The sequence below is a fragment of the Ochotona curzoniae genome, unplaced genomic scaffold (genome assembly GCF_017591425.1).
Source record: "Ochotona curzoniae isolate NIBS_2020 unplaced genomic scaffold, NIBS_Ocur_1.0 contig_297, whole genome shotgun sequence".
NCBI classification, from domain to species: Eukaryota; Metazoa; Chordata; class Mammalia; order Lagomorpha; family Ochotonidae; genus Ochotona; species Ochotona curzoniae.
In genome coordinates this window covers 126,579-144,305 of record NW_024465669.1, presented here as the reverse complement: position 1 = coordinate 144,305, position 17,727 = coordinate 126,579, and the positions used below count along the sequence as shown (strand labels likewise).

General features: G+C 44.5%; 1 protein-coding gene across 2 annotated transcripts; it reads left to right on the top strand.

Annotated features, from left to right (window-relative positions):
• The first annotated feature begins 201 nt into the window (after positions 1 to 201).
• On the top strand, positions 202 to 17,388 carry LOC121155655 (ribose-phosphate pyrophosphokinase 1-like). 2 transcript variants are annotated; one of them, XM_040979095.1, is made up of 7 exons: positions 202 to 435; positions 6,816 to 6,999; positions 9,337 to 9,435; positions 10,744 to 10,868; positions 13,794 to 13,967; positions 15,683 to 15,842; positions 17,263 to 17,388. In XM_040979095.1, the coding sequence occupies exons 1-7, from the start codon at positions 314 to 316 to the stop codon at positions 17,353 to 17,355; spliced, it is 957 nt and encodes a 318-aa protein (XP_040835029.1). In that variant the 5' UTR covers positions 202 to 313; the 3' UTR covers positions 17,356 to 17,388. The 2 variants fall into 2 exon arrangements, with proteins under 2 accessions (XP_040835029.1, XP_040835030.1); XM_040979096.1 differs by having other exon boundaries at positions 314 to 435; positions 6,816 to 7,002.
• Positions 17,389 to 17,727: the final 339 nt, after the last annotated feature.

The following is a 17,727-nucleotide window of genomic DNA, read 5'->3' as shown; positions in this document are numbered from 1 at the left end:
CCACACCTCTCCCTCCATCAACAGTCAGAGGACTTCACACTCCCCAGCCTGCCAGCCCCGCCCCATAAGCCATTCAGAGAGAAACTGAAGGAGGTGAAGTGGCAACACAGGCTCCACCCTGCCTCCCCCTTGTCTAATCAGGGAGGGAAGGGTGGGGATCTTCCTGTGGGCCCCTCCTCCCCAGCCAGGCGGGAACATGGGTGGTGGAGTAGCAAGGCGAAGCAATTGCCATTGAGTCTCCTGGCCGACTCCAGTGCGTGTCTCCACAGCAGCAAGGATCGCTGAGCGAAGAGTGCCCAGGTCTTTGGCCAGGATGCTGAATATCATAATCTTCAGTGGCAGCTCCCACCAGGACTTATCCCAGAAGATTGTTGACCGCCTGGGCCTGGAACTAGGCAAGGTGGTAACGAAGAAATTCAGCAATCAGGAGACCTGGTAAGGGCGAAGTTGGGTCCTGCTGGTATTTCACCTGTCCGGGGTGGCGGGGTAGGGAGATGGGGCCTCTTCTGAGCTCCAAAAGACTGGAGGGGAGAGGAAACGGACTGCTGTGTGGCTTGTTTCCGTTATTTCATCCCTCGCGGGAGGGTCCTGTTCATTCACTCGGTGCAGTGGAGTGGAGTGGAGTCAAGATGAAGCTCGAGGCAAAGATGCTGAGTAAGATGGCAAAGAGTAGAACCCCCCAGTGCCGGAATACTGGCTTCCTAAATCCATGGGAATAGACTGAGGTTTAGCGTTGGCAACGCAGACACATGGCTCTGTAGATTTCCTTGTGGAGCCAACCAGGCTTGTTGGCTTCCTTTCACTTAGGCACTTGGTCTAGATGCACCAAGAATCGAACTTACCTCATTCTGAGTCCTGCTGGTCTTTTTTCTACAGTGGCAAGAATCTGTTTGTTCCATTCCCAATCATTTCAGTCTGGCTTGTTTTTAAGGGAAACTGACATTAAGCTGTTGAGTGCCCTCAAATACTGTACTGTGGACTTCCTTACATTGCTAAGTGTTGGCTTTTCTTGTCTTTGGAATTATTTATCAGATAACTAGAGCCACACTAAAGCGAAATCTAATTGATCAGATCTGTATCCTTGGTAGCTGCTGTCTTAGGGAACTCTAGTTATGGAATCAGATCTTTGCCGTTCCTCCTTGCAGCAAGTTCTACATCTAATACAAAAGCTAAGCGTGCTTCTTAGCAGCAGTCTATTCCTGATCCATCTACTCATCCTACCATTACCTGGCGTAACTTGGACACAATTTAATGTGTTAAGATGGTTAAGGACAGATGAAGTGGAAGACCTGATTTTAGTTTGCATTGTCTTGCCAGTACGATTTTTCTCCCTTGCTTCCACGTACTACCTGCCAACCCCACCATCTCGGAGATCATTTGGTTACCTATCATTTCAAGGCTTTGAGCCATCCTCCACTGCTTTTTCAGACTGTAAGAAGGGGAGCTGGATGGGAAGCTTAACAACCAAGCCTGTTGTGTCATTTTTTAGCTTACTCTGTATCAGTATTTAAGGATCCTGCCATGAAGTCTTTATTACTATCTCATCTGGTAGACGGACCGCATCACATCATTGTTCTACCTAGAAAAGGTTATGAGCATATCTGTCAAGAACTTTTACTATTTTTTTAAAAAGCCTTTTTTAATTGGAAAGGCAGATTCACATATAGGAGACACACAGAATGATCTTCCATCCACTGGTTCAGTCCCCCAAGTGGCCACAACAGCCAGAGTTAAGCCAATCTGAAGCCAGGATCCAGGAGCTTCCTCCAAGTCTCCCACATGGATGCAGGGTCCCAAGGCTTTGGGCCATCCTCGGCTGCTTTCCCAGGCCACAAGCAGGGAGCTAGATGGGAAGTAGAGCATCCAGGACACCAAGTGGTTTTCATATAGGATGCTGGTTCTTGCAGGTAGAGGATTAACCAATTGAATCACTGCTCCGGCTTTTGCTTTTATTTTATTTATTTATTTATTATTTGAAAGCCAATTACAAGGAAGAGGTGAGACACAGAATCAATATGTTCGTTTACTGCGCAAATGGCTGTATTGACCAGGGCTGGGCCAGGCTGAAGCTAGGAGCCTGAAGCATGTTCTAGGTTTCCCATGTTGTGCAGGGGCCCAAGTCCTTGGGCAAACTTCCACTGCTGTCCCAGGTGTATCAACAGCAAGGCACTAATTCAGAAGTAGCAGCTGGGTCTCGAATCAGGGCCTATATAGGATGTTGGCACTGCAAGCTGAGGCTTAGCCTAATAGGCCATAACATCAGTCCCAAGACCTTGAAAAAAAACCATGTGCTTCCCCCATGCCTCTAGTGTGGAACCAAAAGTGAGTTATTTTTCAAAGGAAGAAAAGTCAGTTTTCTGAGCTTTCACGTAGCAAGCTTAGAGTGATGTTATGTTCTCTAAAGTGAATAAATGCCAGAGGTGACCTAATCCTGAACATATTTGTTCATTCTTAAATGCATTCGTCCATTCATTCTGTTTTTATAAAATGTTTTTCAAAAGTGTTCATTTATTTGAAAGGCAGAGAAAGAGAGGGATTTCCATGTCATGGTTCACTTCCCAAATGCCATGATAAGCGGATTAGACCATATTGAAGCCAAGAATCAGGAATTCCATCTCAGATTTTCTTCTTGGAGAGTAAAAGGCCTGAGGACTTGGCATCATCTCCTGCCTCGCAGGGGTGTGTATTAGTAGGAAGCTGAACTGCAAACAGAGTAGCTAAGAGTTACACTTGCACACTGAAAAGCACGGGGTATCCTACAACACCAACAGTGCCTGCGCCAATTCAGCTCTGGTCTTTACCTTCATGGTGTTTGCATTCTAATGATGGAGAAAGGTTATATAAATATCTATACATACATATAGCTAGATCTATTTAGATCAAGCTATACATACTGATATATGTTGTCTGTCTAGGTTTATCTAGATCTAAATCTATAGATAAATCTATATCTATATGTATATATAAATAAATGACAAATTGATTGTAAATGTTCTGAAAGGAATAAGCAGAATGAGAAAGCTGGATGGGCCAATTGATTCAGTTTTTTATGACAGAGCATTTCAAACAGACAGAATTAGAAAATGTTCTACTGTGACCCCTCCTACTCACATACTTTGGCAGTTATCAATTTAATAACTAATGACTTATAATTAATGGCCAATCTTGTTCCACTTATTTCCCCTTCTCTCACATACATGAATACACAAAATCAAATTATTTTCAAGGAAGCATTAATCATATATATATATATATATGCACTTCAGTAACCACAAAACCATTTTTGTGTCTTAAAAATTAACAGTGATCCATCAACACCAGATAACTAGCCATATTTTCAAAATTTTTCCCGTCTGGTACATGTGGTGCAGTCTGATTTAAGTCATCCAAAAAATAGCCCATACACTTCAGCTGGCTGACCCAGTAAGTGACTTTTAATTTTATAGATCCTATGGAAAGTCATCGTTGAGGACATAGGGAAGGTGGTTTCACTGGAGCTGTGAATGGGGGTGGAGAGGTAGCAGAGAGAGCATTCCAGGCAATAGGCAGAGTGCAGAGGCCGTGAAGTGGGAAAGGGGGGACTGGGAGGGGGTGTGGTTTTCATGCGATGCTAGGGAGAAAAACTCTCTTGATGAGTTATTTCTCAAATTGACTATTAAAATGAGAGTTCTCCAGATTCCCTCCCAGGGCTACATTGCTTTACAGACAGCATTACGGCCGGCCAAGGTTCTCTGAACTAACCATAGAAGTCATTTTGTTTTTACGGATACTTTTGTTTTGAAATATTTATTTTTAACTTTTATTGGAAAGTCAGATATACAGAGAGGAGGAGAGACAGAGAGGAAGATCTTCCGTCTGATGATTCACTCCCCAAGTGAGCGCAACGGCCAGTGCTATGCTGATCTGAAGCCAGGATCCAGGAACTTCTTCCAGGTCTCCCACATGGATGCAGGGTCCCAAGGCTTTGGGCCATCCTCGGCTGCTTTCCCAAGCCACAAGCAGGAAGCTGGATGGGAAGTGGAGCTGCCGGGATTAGAACTGGTGCCCATATGAGATCCTGGTGCATTGAAGGCAAGGACTTTAGCTGTTAGGCCATGCCACCAGGCCCTACAGATAAAGATACAGAGCTCAGCTTTCCCTGAGGGATGAGATTATGGTTTACTCAAGTATACCCAAGGTATACTTTTTGTTAAAATTGCATTTTGAGGACCCGATGTGATAGCGTAGTGGTTAAGGTTCTTGCCTTGCACGCACTGGGTTCCCATATGTGTGCCGGTTCTAATCCTGGCAGCCCCACTTCCCATCCAGCTCCCTGCTTGTGGCCTGGGAAAGCAGTCCAGGATCGCCCAATACTTTGGGACCCTGCAACCGTGTGGGAGACCTGCAGGAGATTCCTGGCTCCTGGCTTTGAATAGGCATGTACCATCAGTTGCGCTCACTTGGGGAGTGAATCATTGGACAGAAGATTTTTCTCTTTGTCTCTCCTCCTCTCTGTATACCACCTTTCTGATAAAAATAAATAAAACTTTAAAAAAATGGCATTTTGAGATAATTGTGGATTTTCATACAATTGTAAGAAAAAATACAGAGATCCAGTGTATCTATCATCCAGTTTCCACCGAGTTTCTAACTATAGTTTTTTCCAAAGTGTAGCTTCCTGCAAAACTACAGTGTGCTGTAGCAATCAGCATGGTGACATAGGCGCAGTCAAGCTAAAAGGCCCTTCACTACAGTGTCTTTCCTGTTATCCTGTTGTAACCCCACGTCCACATTTTCTTCTCCTTTGCCTCTATTTTTCCGTCCTGTTCCTTTTGTCTGGTTTTTGGATGGTTCTATGTTTTCTACAAAAGACTACATAGAATTGATGAAGATTTTAAAAAGAAAAAGATGTAGGAGAAGAGAGGGTGGATGTGTGCCAGAGGCCAGCTGAAGCCGAGTTTGGAGCTCGAGAAGGGTGTGTGGAGTCGGCATAGAGAGAGAAAATGGACCACTCTAATGTCATGGTCATAATGGACCATGCAAGAAAGCTGTGTCCTGTATTTATACAGAAGCAGTCACAAACTCTCGCACAGATTTTCACAGACTTTTTATGGGGTGGCTGAGCTGCCGGGGTCTGGGGTGCAGAGTCCGGGCCTGGGGTGCACCCACACGCCCGGGGTCTGGGGTCAGAGCTGCCGGGGTCTGGGGTGCACCCACACACCCGGGGCCTGGGGTGCAGAGCCCGGGGCCTGGGGTGCACCCACACACCCGGGGTCTGGGGTCAGAGCCTGGGGCCTGGGGTGTACCAAGTGGGTGTTTCAAAAGATAAATCTGCCGGTTGCTTCAGCTTAAAGCAGCAGGATGTTATCTGTCCTGACCTCATGGTCAGGAAGTTCTCAATAGACAGCAAATATCCTTCAGTAACATTCGTACTACAATCCTCATTCTACAACTTAATCTTAAATCAGTTAAAGGGGGAAATTCACCACAGAAGGTAAAACCTAAAGATCAAGAAAAAACCCTAAACCTAGATTACCACTACACCCATGGGTTAAACAACCCTAGATTAATCTAAAAGTGTGTTTTACCTCAAACTCTTCCTGCCGTATGGTCACTGGGGACGGTCAAAACATCATGAATTATTAGACGTTATTAGCAACATCAAACAAAGATCACATTGTTTGTAAAAACCAGCTCACAGGGGCAAACGACGATGCCTCAATAGATTGCAGAATTCTCAGCAGTGTGGTCAGGTGTCCATGCAAAGCGGGGTGAAACTGCCTTGAGGTGGTTGGAGAGACATCCATCAGGCCTTGCCTTGTATCAGGAAGCTCCTTGAGGCCTTGCCAGCAGGGGAGCAGTTCTCTTCACACCTTTGTGTCATCCACACCCACTGCATGGGCCCCAGCAGTGGGACACAACATTGGGTCCCCAGCATGGGACACAACATTGGAGTGCTTGGGTATGGTGCTGAGCCCCAGCTTCCAATTCTAGCTTCCTACTGATGCAGAGCCTTAGACAGTGGTTGAAATGGTTAATTCCCTAGCATCAGCATCCCAGGAGGACTGGATGGGGTTCCAAGGTCCTGGCTTTGGTGTGGCCCAGCCATGGATGTTGTGCGGATTTTGCGAGTGAACCAACCAATGGGAAATCTCTTTGTCTCTATGTCTTACTTATATGAATACATACATATGTACATATGTGCATGCATAAAGCATATTTTATGACATGTATATATGCATAGATATTTTCCTAGTTATTTTTATTGAAAAGACAGATCAGATTAATGGAGAGAGGTAGGAAGAAAGATCTTTAACCCACTGATTCACTCCTCAAACGGCCACAACAGTCCAAGCTGAACTGAGCCGATCAGAAGCCAGGAGCCAACATCCTAGAGATGGTGCTGTTACAAACAGAAAACATCATCATACAAGAGTGGTGATTCATGCCTTATGATTTCCACTTTAGTTAGGTATGGATTGTGTAACTGTCACAGGTAGTGTGTCACATCTACATTCACATTGGGCATATCTGTTTGATGATGTGCACCCATTAGTGATACTGCAGTGCACTTATTTGTAAGCACCTCACACTAACAGTACCAAATCATCTTGACATCACGTTATGTGTAGACAGTAATGTGTTGTCTAAGGCACTGACGTGGAAGTCAAACATGAACAGGCTTCCAGTACAGGAGCTCCTTCCACAGGATTTTCTGAAGTCTGCGGGATCAGATGCTGTAAATCACTTACTGCTTGTGCGTGAGGAAACCATGCTGCAGAGACCTTACCGTGTGCTTCAGATCTTGTCCCAATGTTGTCCTTTGTCCATTGCAGCGTGGAGATAGGCGAAAGTGTCCGTGGAGAGGAGGTTTACATTGTGCAGAGTGGTTGCGGTCAAGTCAACGACAATCTGATGGAGCTTCTGATCATGATCCACGCCTGCAAGATCGCCTCGGCCAGGCGGGTGACCGCAGTCATCCCCTGCTTCCCTTACGCGCGGCAGGATAAGAAGGATAAGGTAGTCGAGGAATCTTTTAGGATTTATCTGTTTATTTGAAAGGCAGTGAGAAAGAGAGGAAAGAGATCTTCCATTTACTGGTTCACTTGCCACGTGTCACGACAGCCAGAGGGTGAGCTAGGACAAAGCCAGGAGCCAGGAACTCCACCTGGGTCTCCCATTGAATGACAGGGCACATCTTCTGCTACTTTCTCAGAGGCTTTAGCAGGGAGCTGAACTGGAAGTGGAACAGCCAAAACTCCAACTGTTGCTCATATGGGATACTGGTATCCCAGATGGCTGCTTAACTCACTGCCACAACACCAGCAACAGAATCTTATCTTTTTATGTTTTGTTTTGGTTAATTTTGATTGGAAAGGCAGATTTGCAGAGAGCAAAAGGGACAGATCTGTCGTGTGCTGGTTCACTCCCCAAGTGGCTACAACAGCCAGGGCTGAGCCAATCTGAAGACAGGAGTTGGGGGCTTCTTCCAGGTCCCCATGTGGGTGCAGGGTCCAATGATTTGGGGAGATTTTCTACTGCTTTCTCAGGCCACAAGCAGGGAACTGTATAAGAGCTGAAGCAGCCAGGATAGGAACTGGTGCAAACATGGGATTACAATGCAAGCAAGGCCAAGGTTTAGCCACTAGGCTATTGCTGAGCCCTTCCTTTCCCACCCCCACCCCCCTTTTAAGCAAGGAATGCAGAAACAATTGCTGAACTTCCCCCACCTCCCTAAAAATCCCTATCTATCAGATACATATCTGCAGGGTACTTTAAAACAATGCTGTCTTAGATATGATCTTATGGTCAAAGTAGTAGACATTGTAGGTTTATATTCAAGCCACACTCTAGTGATTTGTTATTCAAGTCACACATACATAATTTTAAGTTAGTTCCCTGACATTTCGAGCGGGTGGTAGGATTTATTTGGAAGACAGAGAAAAAGATCTTCCAGTTGCTGGTTCACTGCTCAAATGCCCACCAAAAAACAGGGTTGAACCAGCTGAAGCCAGGAGCCAGGAACTCCATCCTGATCCTGTCTGTAGCTTAAGGTGGCAACAATTTTGGTCATTTGGGGCTGTTTAGCCACATATATTCTATCTGCTGCCTTTTCCTCAAATATCGACAGAATCCAGGCCAGACCTGGTCAAAGCCGAGAGCTCAGAACTCCATCTGGGTCTCCCAGTTGAGGCTGCCTCCTTGGATGTGCATTGATAGGAATGGGGTAGAAATCTGCCTGGCTGGGCCTTAAGCCTAGGTGCTGTGATGTGGGATGCAGATTTGCAAGTTGCAACTTAAGCTGCTGTGCCCAATGCCTCCCCCTGAAATGAATGTTCAGGCTCTGGCATGTTAGAAATAGTGTACAGATTTGAGAATCTGGGTTCAATGAGATTTTGTTTAAAAAAGAATATAGTTATTTTAAAGGTGGAGTGACAGTGGAATTCAGAGAGACAAAGAGGTCTTTCATGTGCTTGTTCACTCCCCAATAGCTGTGTTAGTCAGGGCCAAGCTGAAGCCAGGAGCTGGCAACTCCATCCAGGTTTCCAACGTGGATAGCAGGGCCCACGTACTTGAGCCATCTTCCACTACTTTCCCAATCACATTAGCAGGGAGATGGATCAGAAGCTGAACAGCCAGGATTGAAACTGGAGTTCTGATATTGGATGCCAGTGTTGCAAGTGATGACTTAACCAAGCCTTCTGTGCCATGATGCCAGCTCTCCTGGAGATTTTAAGAAAAGTATTAAACAAAACAAAACAGCAAAACATTTGAAGTCTGTCTAGTTTGAATAAGCTTTGGAAGCACTTGAGTAGACTGAAAATATGTTAACTAGTTTTATTTATTGAAGATTCTGCATCAAGATGGTAATGTTCATTTCTTTTTGTTCAAGATTTTTTTATTATAAAAATGTATATATTCATTTGAAAGGCAGAGTTCGAGGGAGAAAGAGAAAGACATAGTTTTCCATCTGCTGGCTCTCATTTCCCAAGTGGCTGCTGTAGCTGGGCTGGACCAATCTGAAGCCAGGAGCCAGGCATTTCTTCCAGGCCTCCCCAACTGAGTGCAGGGGCCTAAATACATGGGCCACATTTCACTGCTTTTCCAAGCACGTTAATGGGGAGCTGGGTTAGAAACGGAACAGCCAAGGTTTAGAGCAGTGCCCATATAGAGTGCTGGCATTACAGGCGTAGATTTAACTCAAGATGCAGCAACAGTGCTACTTTTAGATTGTGATCTATTTGAAGCCAGTGGTCATATCTGCTCTTCATAGTAATAAGTGCATAGTAAGTGTTTCTTAAGCAAATGAATTCATTTTAGGATTTCCGGTTTTCTTCCATTTCCTTCCCTCTCTAGAGCCGGGCTCCCATCACAGCCAAGCTTGTTGCAAACATGCTGTCCATGGCAGGTGCTGATCACATCATCACCATGGATCTACATGCTTCTCAAATTCAGGTATCAGTGGAAGTTAAGTACTGGGGGTTGCAGTAGTTGGGGGAGAGGACTGACAGTTCTGAAGCCTACAGAGAAGGCAACAACTGCCCAAGTGCAGCCCAAGAAACTAGATACTCAATGACATTTTAAATGTGTTCTCCTTAAGCACATTTTGTGATCGTAGGTATTTGGGGTGATGAGAGGGAACTAGTCTGGCACTACGGGCTAAGCGTGAGCTTGGGTTCAGATCTAGCTGTAATATTGGCACTTACACTAAAGGCTTGGACAGGTATGTCTCTGAACATTTGTTTCATTATTGTGAATGTGAAGTGACATTAAATTCATAGTATAATATCTGGTACTTTAATGGTGAGTTCTCAGGCCTGGGAAGCTGTTCTTATTCCTTTTAAATATCCAACATCTTAAGTTGAGAGCCACAAACTTGTAGTAAGAGAAATGAAACACAACCTTTATTTTGTACACTTAAAAGAGATTTTTGTCATCATTGTCAGATTTGTGGCAATCCGGTGATTATATAGAACAGGAGACTGTACACATATCATAGAATAAGAACACATTTTTTAAACTTATGTTTAAGGCAGAGTTAGAGAGAGGACAGAGATAGATGTTCAGTCCACTGGGTTCACTCCCCAGATGGCTGAAATGGCCAGAGCTGAGCCCATCTGAAGCTAGGAACCAGTAGCTTTTTCCAAGACTCCCACCTGGGTGTAGGGGGGTCCAAGAGATTGAGCCATCTCCTGCTGCCTTCCCAGACCATGGGCAGGGAGCTGTGTGGGAAGGAAAGCAGCCTGGACATAACCTGGCACCCACCTGGGATGCTGGTGCTGCAGCTGGAAGCTTAGCATACTATACCACTGCACCAGCCCACGCATTACCCAGAATTATAACAGACATTCTTTTAGCTGTTCTTTGTGATCATTGCTTATGAATCACTTCCACTAAGTTTATATATACCATTGACACCTCTGGCTTGACGGTTAAGCAACATTCAGAGGCATGGAGCACTGTTTATTAACCTACGAGTCTGCAGGTTAGTTAGATGATCCTGACAGACACTAGCTGAATTCGGTTGGTCTCCACCAGGGTGTGCTCATGCTCCTATGATGAGTCATGGGTTAGTGTCACTGATCTTGACTGGAGTCTCAGCTGAGATTTCAAAGTGTTGTTTTTATCTTCTTTATCCTGGGCATGCTTTCCTGCTTGAGTTTCACAATGTGATCTTCTTGGGGGCATGTTGCTCCCGTGTTACGATGCACAAACAGAATAGGAAGCAACATGAAGCAGGACTGATGGAGCTTCCTCCTGCAGGGCTTCTTTGATTTCCCAGTGGACAATTTGTATGCCGAGCCAGCTGTCCTGAAGTGGATCCAGGAGAACATCTCTGACTGGAGGAACTGCACAATTGTCTCCCCGGACGCTGGTGGAGCTAAGAGGTAGGGAGGGTGTGAGCACTTTCCCCAATGTGTTGGACAAGAAGTCTTTTAGACAGTTGGGTGTGATGGTCAGCTTCCCATAGTCATGGCAAACAACCCAAATCAGTCAGCTTAGAAACAGGTGGTTTAGCTACCATTTTGAAGTTCAAACTCTGAATGACACAGTATAGATTTTGGCTTTGATGAAGAGTCTATGACAAACCGCATGGTGGGAACATGCGCACTGGCAGGCAGGCTTACCTGGTGAGCCAGGAAGTGGGGAGGGATGGAGTGAAACTCCACACTTCAAACAACCCTCTTGTGAGAACTACCTCCCGGGACAGGTCTCCAGGGACCTAGAGATTGCCCACAAGGCTCCATGTCCTAAATGTTCCATCTTGTCTTAGTAGAGCCACTCTGAGGATCAAGTCTTTTGGGGCAACATTCTAGTTGTAAGCCATTGTGGTTATTGGCAGAAAGTGATGTTTTGTTTTCCTCTGACTGGCAGTTTTTCAGTACTTCAGAATGGGTATATTAGGAGCTGGACATGGAGTGGATGTCACTTCACTTACTCCTCCTGCATTGTCTTTAGTCACTTCTTGGAAGACAAGGCCAAAAAGGGGCCCTAAGGGAACATGGTGTTGTGAGCTTAACCGTCAGTAGGATTAGTAACTTCACTAGCAATGGTTCTCAACCCACTAGGAAGAATAGAAAATTCGGGGTTCTAATGAATGGCACCTGCTATTACATCACATTAGTTTGATAGACCTCTTACCATGCCAATGGTTGCATGTTTAATCTTTGTTAAGCAAGAAGCAAAATCCTAAAGTATTGGATCTTTATTAAAAGCCAAGAATTTATACAAACTCTTTACCAAGTATTTCCACTTACACTGTAACTGCCACGGTGCGGACCCCAAGCCCCATGACTGTGTTAGGAGATTGCCAATAGTAATGACACTTGTTCTTCTGGTTGGGAAACTAGAATGAAGAACTGGAAAACACAGGTTAGGAAAAGCTAATTCACAACCTAGAAAAGTTGTGACTTAAACGACTTCTTGATTTCAGTATCTCGGCTGGACTGAGAAGCTGTGAGCATGTTCTCTTTGCAGCCAGCTGTTTGGCCTGGTGAGCAGTACCAGAAACAGCTTGAAACACAGGTTCCCTTGACAACAGGAAGTTGTGAAGCTTGCCTTCACTTGATCTGACCATTATGTATATATTGTCATGTTCTCAATCAGCAGGATTGTCTTGACAAAACTGGATCCAGGAAAACTGCCTTCAATAGATGATTGCCACCTAATGATTTTTTTTTTCATTCTACTTATCTTGCAGTGGTGGCGTGTTTGCCAAATGAGTCACTGTCATTTCTGACTTGGCAAGGTTTGGTGGAACAGCTGTGATTTATGGGATAGTAAGTCTCCACTCTCCAAAACCTCTTCCCATGGTGGATTTCTCCACCTTGCTGCATTACCACAGTTCAAATTCAGTTGAGGTTCTTTCATTGGAAGTTTTTACCAAGCAGAAATTCAGTGTCTTATTATCCTAGTTAGTTCAAAGTTTTCTTGGTGAGACCATCTCTAGTCTGAAGGTAAAGCCGGCAAAGGATCATCCCAATCAATTAAAAGCCCCAACATAACATCAATAACAATATACAACATCATGGCATTGATTGACATGGTATTGATTAACCAATATATTAATAGGAAAATGCAGGTGCTTAACTACATCCTGTGATTTCTTCATAGACATTTTAATTTTGGTTTATATTCAACCAGGTTCTATACACCTCAAAATGGCTATAGATTACTAGTCAGCTGTCTCGTGTCTATTTTCATTTTAGTATTTAGTATTTAGTGTTGAAGGAGGGGTTGGGGGAATCCCAGTGCCTATAACACTGTGTCCCATAATGCAATACAATTAACAAAAAAAAGAAAGAAAGAAAGAAATTCTCCACTCACGGAATTAGGGGCTACTTTCCTAGTTCTTTTTCTGCTTTGTTGATCTCTGAGTTTTCTGACCATTTAGATGATTTGAGACTTTTTTTTTTCTGAGACCATAATCTTCCTTGGATGAATAACCCTTGCAAACCGATTGGTAACTATGTGATGTGCCTAAGCAGAGAGTAAGTCAGAATAGCGTCTGTGGTTCACTTCAGCCAAGTTACAAACATCAGAACTTATTAGGGTCACATATTGTCCCTATTCAGAATAAAACCTGGACTGTGTGGCCACAAGGGAACTAAGACGTAATGCCATGGTTGGATCGCTGCTATATTTCAAAACCAGACTCAGGTGGCTTCTTTAGCCACAGTTCAGCCTAGAGGTTGCATATTCACCAGGGCAGCCCACTGTCATTTATGCTGCAATCATTTGTGCTTCAGTGTTAGGTAGCACATGGTCACCACTTCCCAGCCACATTTGTCTTGAATAAGAAGAATAGAAAGTTGTATTTTGACTTGGAGATACTTCGGTCTAGTTAATTGTTACAAATGTTTCTAAGAATTATGGAAGGACCTCCCTTGTGGTGTCCAAATCCACTAGCTGTTGGTGGGGATTTTGCCACCAACACTAGGGGATGCCATGGCCATGGGAATTGAAACATACTGGTCATTATTTCCCTTTTGCTACACTTCTCACCATAGCCCTGGTCCCGAGTTGGCCCTCATGGGACTTCCTGCAATTCCAGTAGCAACTGTCCTTCATTTATGGGGTAGAGTGTGACAAGGTATTATGCAGCAGGTACTGAACAACTCAGAATAATTAACATTTCTGCCTCCTTATCATTGCTTCACTGGGAGGCCTCCAGCTCCTCTCTGTCAGAGCCTGCGGAACATATTCGATAGGGTATTGTGAGCTGCGGTCCCTGAGTGTGCTGTGGAGCACTAGAACACCTCCCTTGCATCTGCCCTGACATACATTGAAACGGGACACCCCCTGCTTTACAGAGTGACCTCCATTGCAGATCAGTTGAATGTCGACTTTGCCTTGATTCACAAAGAGCGAAAGAAGGCCAACGAGGTGGATCGCATGGTGCTTGTGGGAGACGTGAAGGATCGGGTGGCCATCCTGGTAGATGACATGGCTGACACGTGTGGCACCATCTGTCACGCAGCCGACAAGTGAGTGCACAGTGATGGGACTGATGGCTAGAAGTGAAAGATGCTGCCTGGACACCGTCAGCTGGCCAGTTCTTTCTGAAGGAATCACTCTTTGCTTAACTTGTGATATAAATATTGAGCTCTCTTTCTTTTGTTGGAATATTTCTTACCAAGATTATATAACAAAATTTACCATTTGACTGTTTTTTTAGTTTTATTTGAAACACAAAGCAAGAAACTTTGCTCAAGAATCATTGCTGTGACTGATTTAAAAAAAAAAAATTTTTTTTTGAAAGATGGATTTACAGAGAGAAGGAGATACAGAGAGATTTTCCATGTGCTGGTTCACTCCCCAAATGTTTACAATGGCCAGAGTTGAGCCAGTCCAAAGCCAGGAGCCTGGAATTTCTTCCATGTCTCCCACATGTGTGCAAGGACCTAAGGACTTGAGCCAGTCTCTGTTGCTTTCCCAGGCCACAAAGTAAGGAGTGGGATTTTAAGTGTTGCAGCCAGGACATGAACTGGTACCCCATTTGGGGTGCTGGCACCATAAGTGGAGGCTTAGCCTACAATGTCACAGCATCAGTCCCAACCTTGTTTGCTTCTGATAGCTTATTTTAACAAGTTATCATAAAACTCCACAGATCTGAACAGAAATAAATGCAGTACTTTAAAAAGTTCATGAAAATGGAAGATAAGTATTTTGATGCAAAAAAAAAATTAAAAGCACTATACATATTTTCTGTACATTAAAGTTCATTATATTTGACCTTATTTATTTTCAAGTTGTTTTTCATGATAGAATTCCTTAGCTTTAGGGATTTCTCCTTCCACCTCCCCTACCCTCTAATTCTCTACTGTTTCCCCTTATATTGTAACAATAGTTATTGTAGTTTTAAAGATTTATTTATTTTCTTTGGAAAGGTAGATTTACAGAGAACAGAGATGGAGAGATCTTCCATCTGCTGGTTCACTCCCCAAATGGCCTCAATGGTTGGAGCAGAGCTGACCTGAAGCCAGGAACCAAGAGCTTCTTCCAGGTCTCCCACAGGTGCAGCACGTGGGTGAACCCAAGCACTTGGGCTGTCCTGCACTGCTTTCCCAGGCCATAGAAGAGAGCTGGATGGGAAATGAAGTGTGTGGTTCCACAGGAGCCATCCTGCACCTCCATCTAGGTCTCCCATAAGAATGACAAGAACCCTAGGGCCAGCATGGTGGCACAGCACGCTAATTCTCAATCTGTGGGGCTGGCATCCTATATGGACAGCTGTTTTGTGTCCTGGCTGCTTCGTTTCCAATCCAGCTCCCTGCTAACAAATGTGAAAAGAAATTTGGGTTGCTTGAATGGTCTCTGGCTTGGAAAAGTTTCCTCTTTCCATATCATCAGAGCATATCTTCTGAAGCTGTGGCTTCCAAAGCTGTGGCTTTACTGCATCATGGTAAATAACAAAAACACTGGACAGTACTCTCCCCACGTATGCGTACAAGAAGTGCTCCTATGTGCACACAGCAACATAGCACGAGGTATCTACAAACCAAGAGATGAGGCCTCAGAGTGGAATGTACTTTGCACCCTGTCTTTAGCATTCCAACTTCCAGAACTGTGAGACATGCATCGTGATTAAGTCACCTGGGCAGTGATCATTTCTGATGGCAGCCCACCCAGACTTACACATCCTTCCTCCCTTGCTCACATTCTCCTCTGAGAAGATTAATTCGAATCAACTCTCTTCTAGACTTCTCTCGGCTGGAGCCACCAGAGTTTATGCCATCTTAACGCACGGAATCTTTTCGGGACCAGCCATTGCTCGCATCAATAATGCGTGCTTTGAAGCGGTGGTCGTCACCAACACCATACCTCAGGAAGACAAGATGAAGCAGTGCTCCAAGATTCAGGTAAGTAGGAGAGTGGCAGAGCAGGCCTTCATGGAGCAGGGAAAAGGTGCTTGTATTCCATGCATTCAGTGTCTGCACTCTCAAGATTGCCATCTTTGGTTTTGGGGGAACATGTTAGTCTGTCATCTGGACCTGTGATCTAAAAATTATTTAAAAAGAAAACCTGTTTAAAAATGACAATTGCTAAACCTCATTATCTCCTAGGCTGGCAGCTTCTCTATTGAACAGGCTCTGCAAGTGAGCCTCACACTCACTTCTCGTCTGTCCTAGGCATAATGGGAACCTTTAGATGAACCAGTTGTATACCACTTATGAGTTTAGTGTTTCTCAAAGTATTCCTAGATTTATTCCTTGTTCAAGAGTAGATTCTTTTGCTTCATCGAAGACAGTTAACATCCTGGACCCAATATTTTAAAACGTAAATGCCTCCCTAAGCAGTTATTAGGTACTACAGTCTGATTGCAGTAAAACAATAAGGCCTTCCATGTGTACAGTACACCGTTAGCTTTCCTAAGCTATAGTTCTATATAGTTGAAGGACTGTTGTCATTCAGAAGGAGTTTGGTTGAAGATTTGTTTACGTATTTCTACCTGTTGCTATAGTCTTTGTGTCTGGGCCAGGCTGAAGCAGGAGCTTAATCTGAGTCTCCAACACAGATACAGGGGCCCAAGTATTTGGGTCATCTTGCTGCTTTTCTGGACACAACAGCAGGAAACTAGATCACAAGTGGAACAGCCAAGACTCATGTGGATGGGATGCCAGCATTGAAGGCAGTGACTTACCTCTCCATGCCCCATTGCTGGCCCCTCAGGGTTTTTGTTTTTTTTTTTTTTTCAACTTAAAACATTATTTCCACTCAGTTTTAAAAGAATTATTCTATTTTGAAAGAACCTCGATGGAATTTATCTCTACACAGAGAGAGATCATCCATCCACTGGTTTACTCTCCAAATGGCTTCAGTTGTGGGAGCTGGGCTGGGCTGATCCACGTCTCCCATGTGCAGGAGCACAAGCACTTGGGCCGTCCTCTACTGCATTCCCAGGCCATACGCAGGGAGCTGGATTGGACTTGGAGAAGCCTGGACTCTGTCTGGTTCCTCTGTGGGATGCCGACTCCACAGGTGGCTGCTTTACTTGCTATACCACAGTGTCAGGCCCCCTTTCAATAATTAAGGATTTCAAAATGCCAGCCTACTGTCTTGTTGATGATCCTGAGTCAGGTTTTTCTCCATTAGCATGTGCACTCTGTTCCTAAGTGGTTACGTTGATGACGTTAGGAAGAGTAGGAGGCACATGTAGGGCAACTACATGGTGGGGCAGTTCTAGGAAGCAGAGCTCTTGCAGGGCTCAGTGGTGTCTCTAAGTTGGCCAGCCACCCTTACACAGACGGTACTGACCTGCAACCTTTCTTCCCTTTCTAGGTGATCGACATCTCCATGATCCTTGCAGAAGCTATCAGGAGAACTCACCATGGGGAATCTGTTTCCTACCTGTTCAGCCACGTCCCTTTGTAACAGTACAACTTCTAAGGCTCTTTCAAAATAAAAGCAACCCTACCCCTTGTTTTGCCCTTGGTATTTCAAGACATGTTTCAGATGAAGACCCAGCTTGCTCCAGTGTAGTTTTTTCCATCCTATATCAGGAATATTGGAGCTTATCCTTAACATGAGGGAAAGATAGATTGAAAGATGACCTGCTGGGATTTCCCAGCCTTTGTCTCATTCTGCCTCCCTCAATGGAATTTGTCTTGAGCCTTGCAGCTTTAAGTTCAGCTCAACTGCTGCAAGATTTCAGACTTGAGATGTTCAGATATGACTAGGGGATGCTCAGACTACTTTGCATGTGAAGGTTTCAGGGGTGTGTGTGTGTGTGTGTGTGTGTGTGTG

Excerpts from the sequence above, each read along its gene's own strand:
- LOC121155655 (XM_040979096.1), top strand. The coding sequence starts at position 314 with ATGCTGAATATCATAATCTTCAGTGGCAGCTCCCACCAGGACTTATCC. Across the intron at positions 10,869-13,793 it reads GACGCTGGTGGAGCTAAGAG|AGTGACCTCCATTGCAGATC; the intron begins GTAGGGAGGGTG and ends CCTGCTTTACAG. Across the intron at positions 13,968-15,682 it reads ATCTGTCACGCAGCCGACAA|ACTTCTCTCGGCTGGAGCCA; the intron begins GTGAGTGCACAG and ends ACTCTCTTCTAG.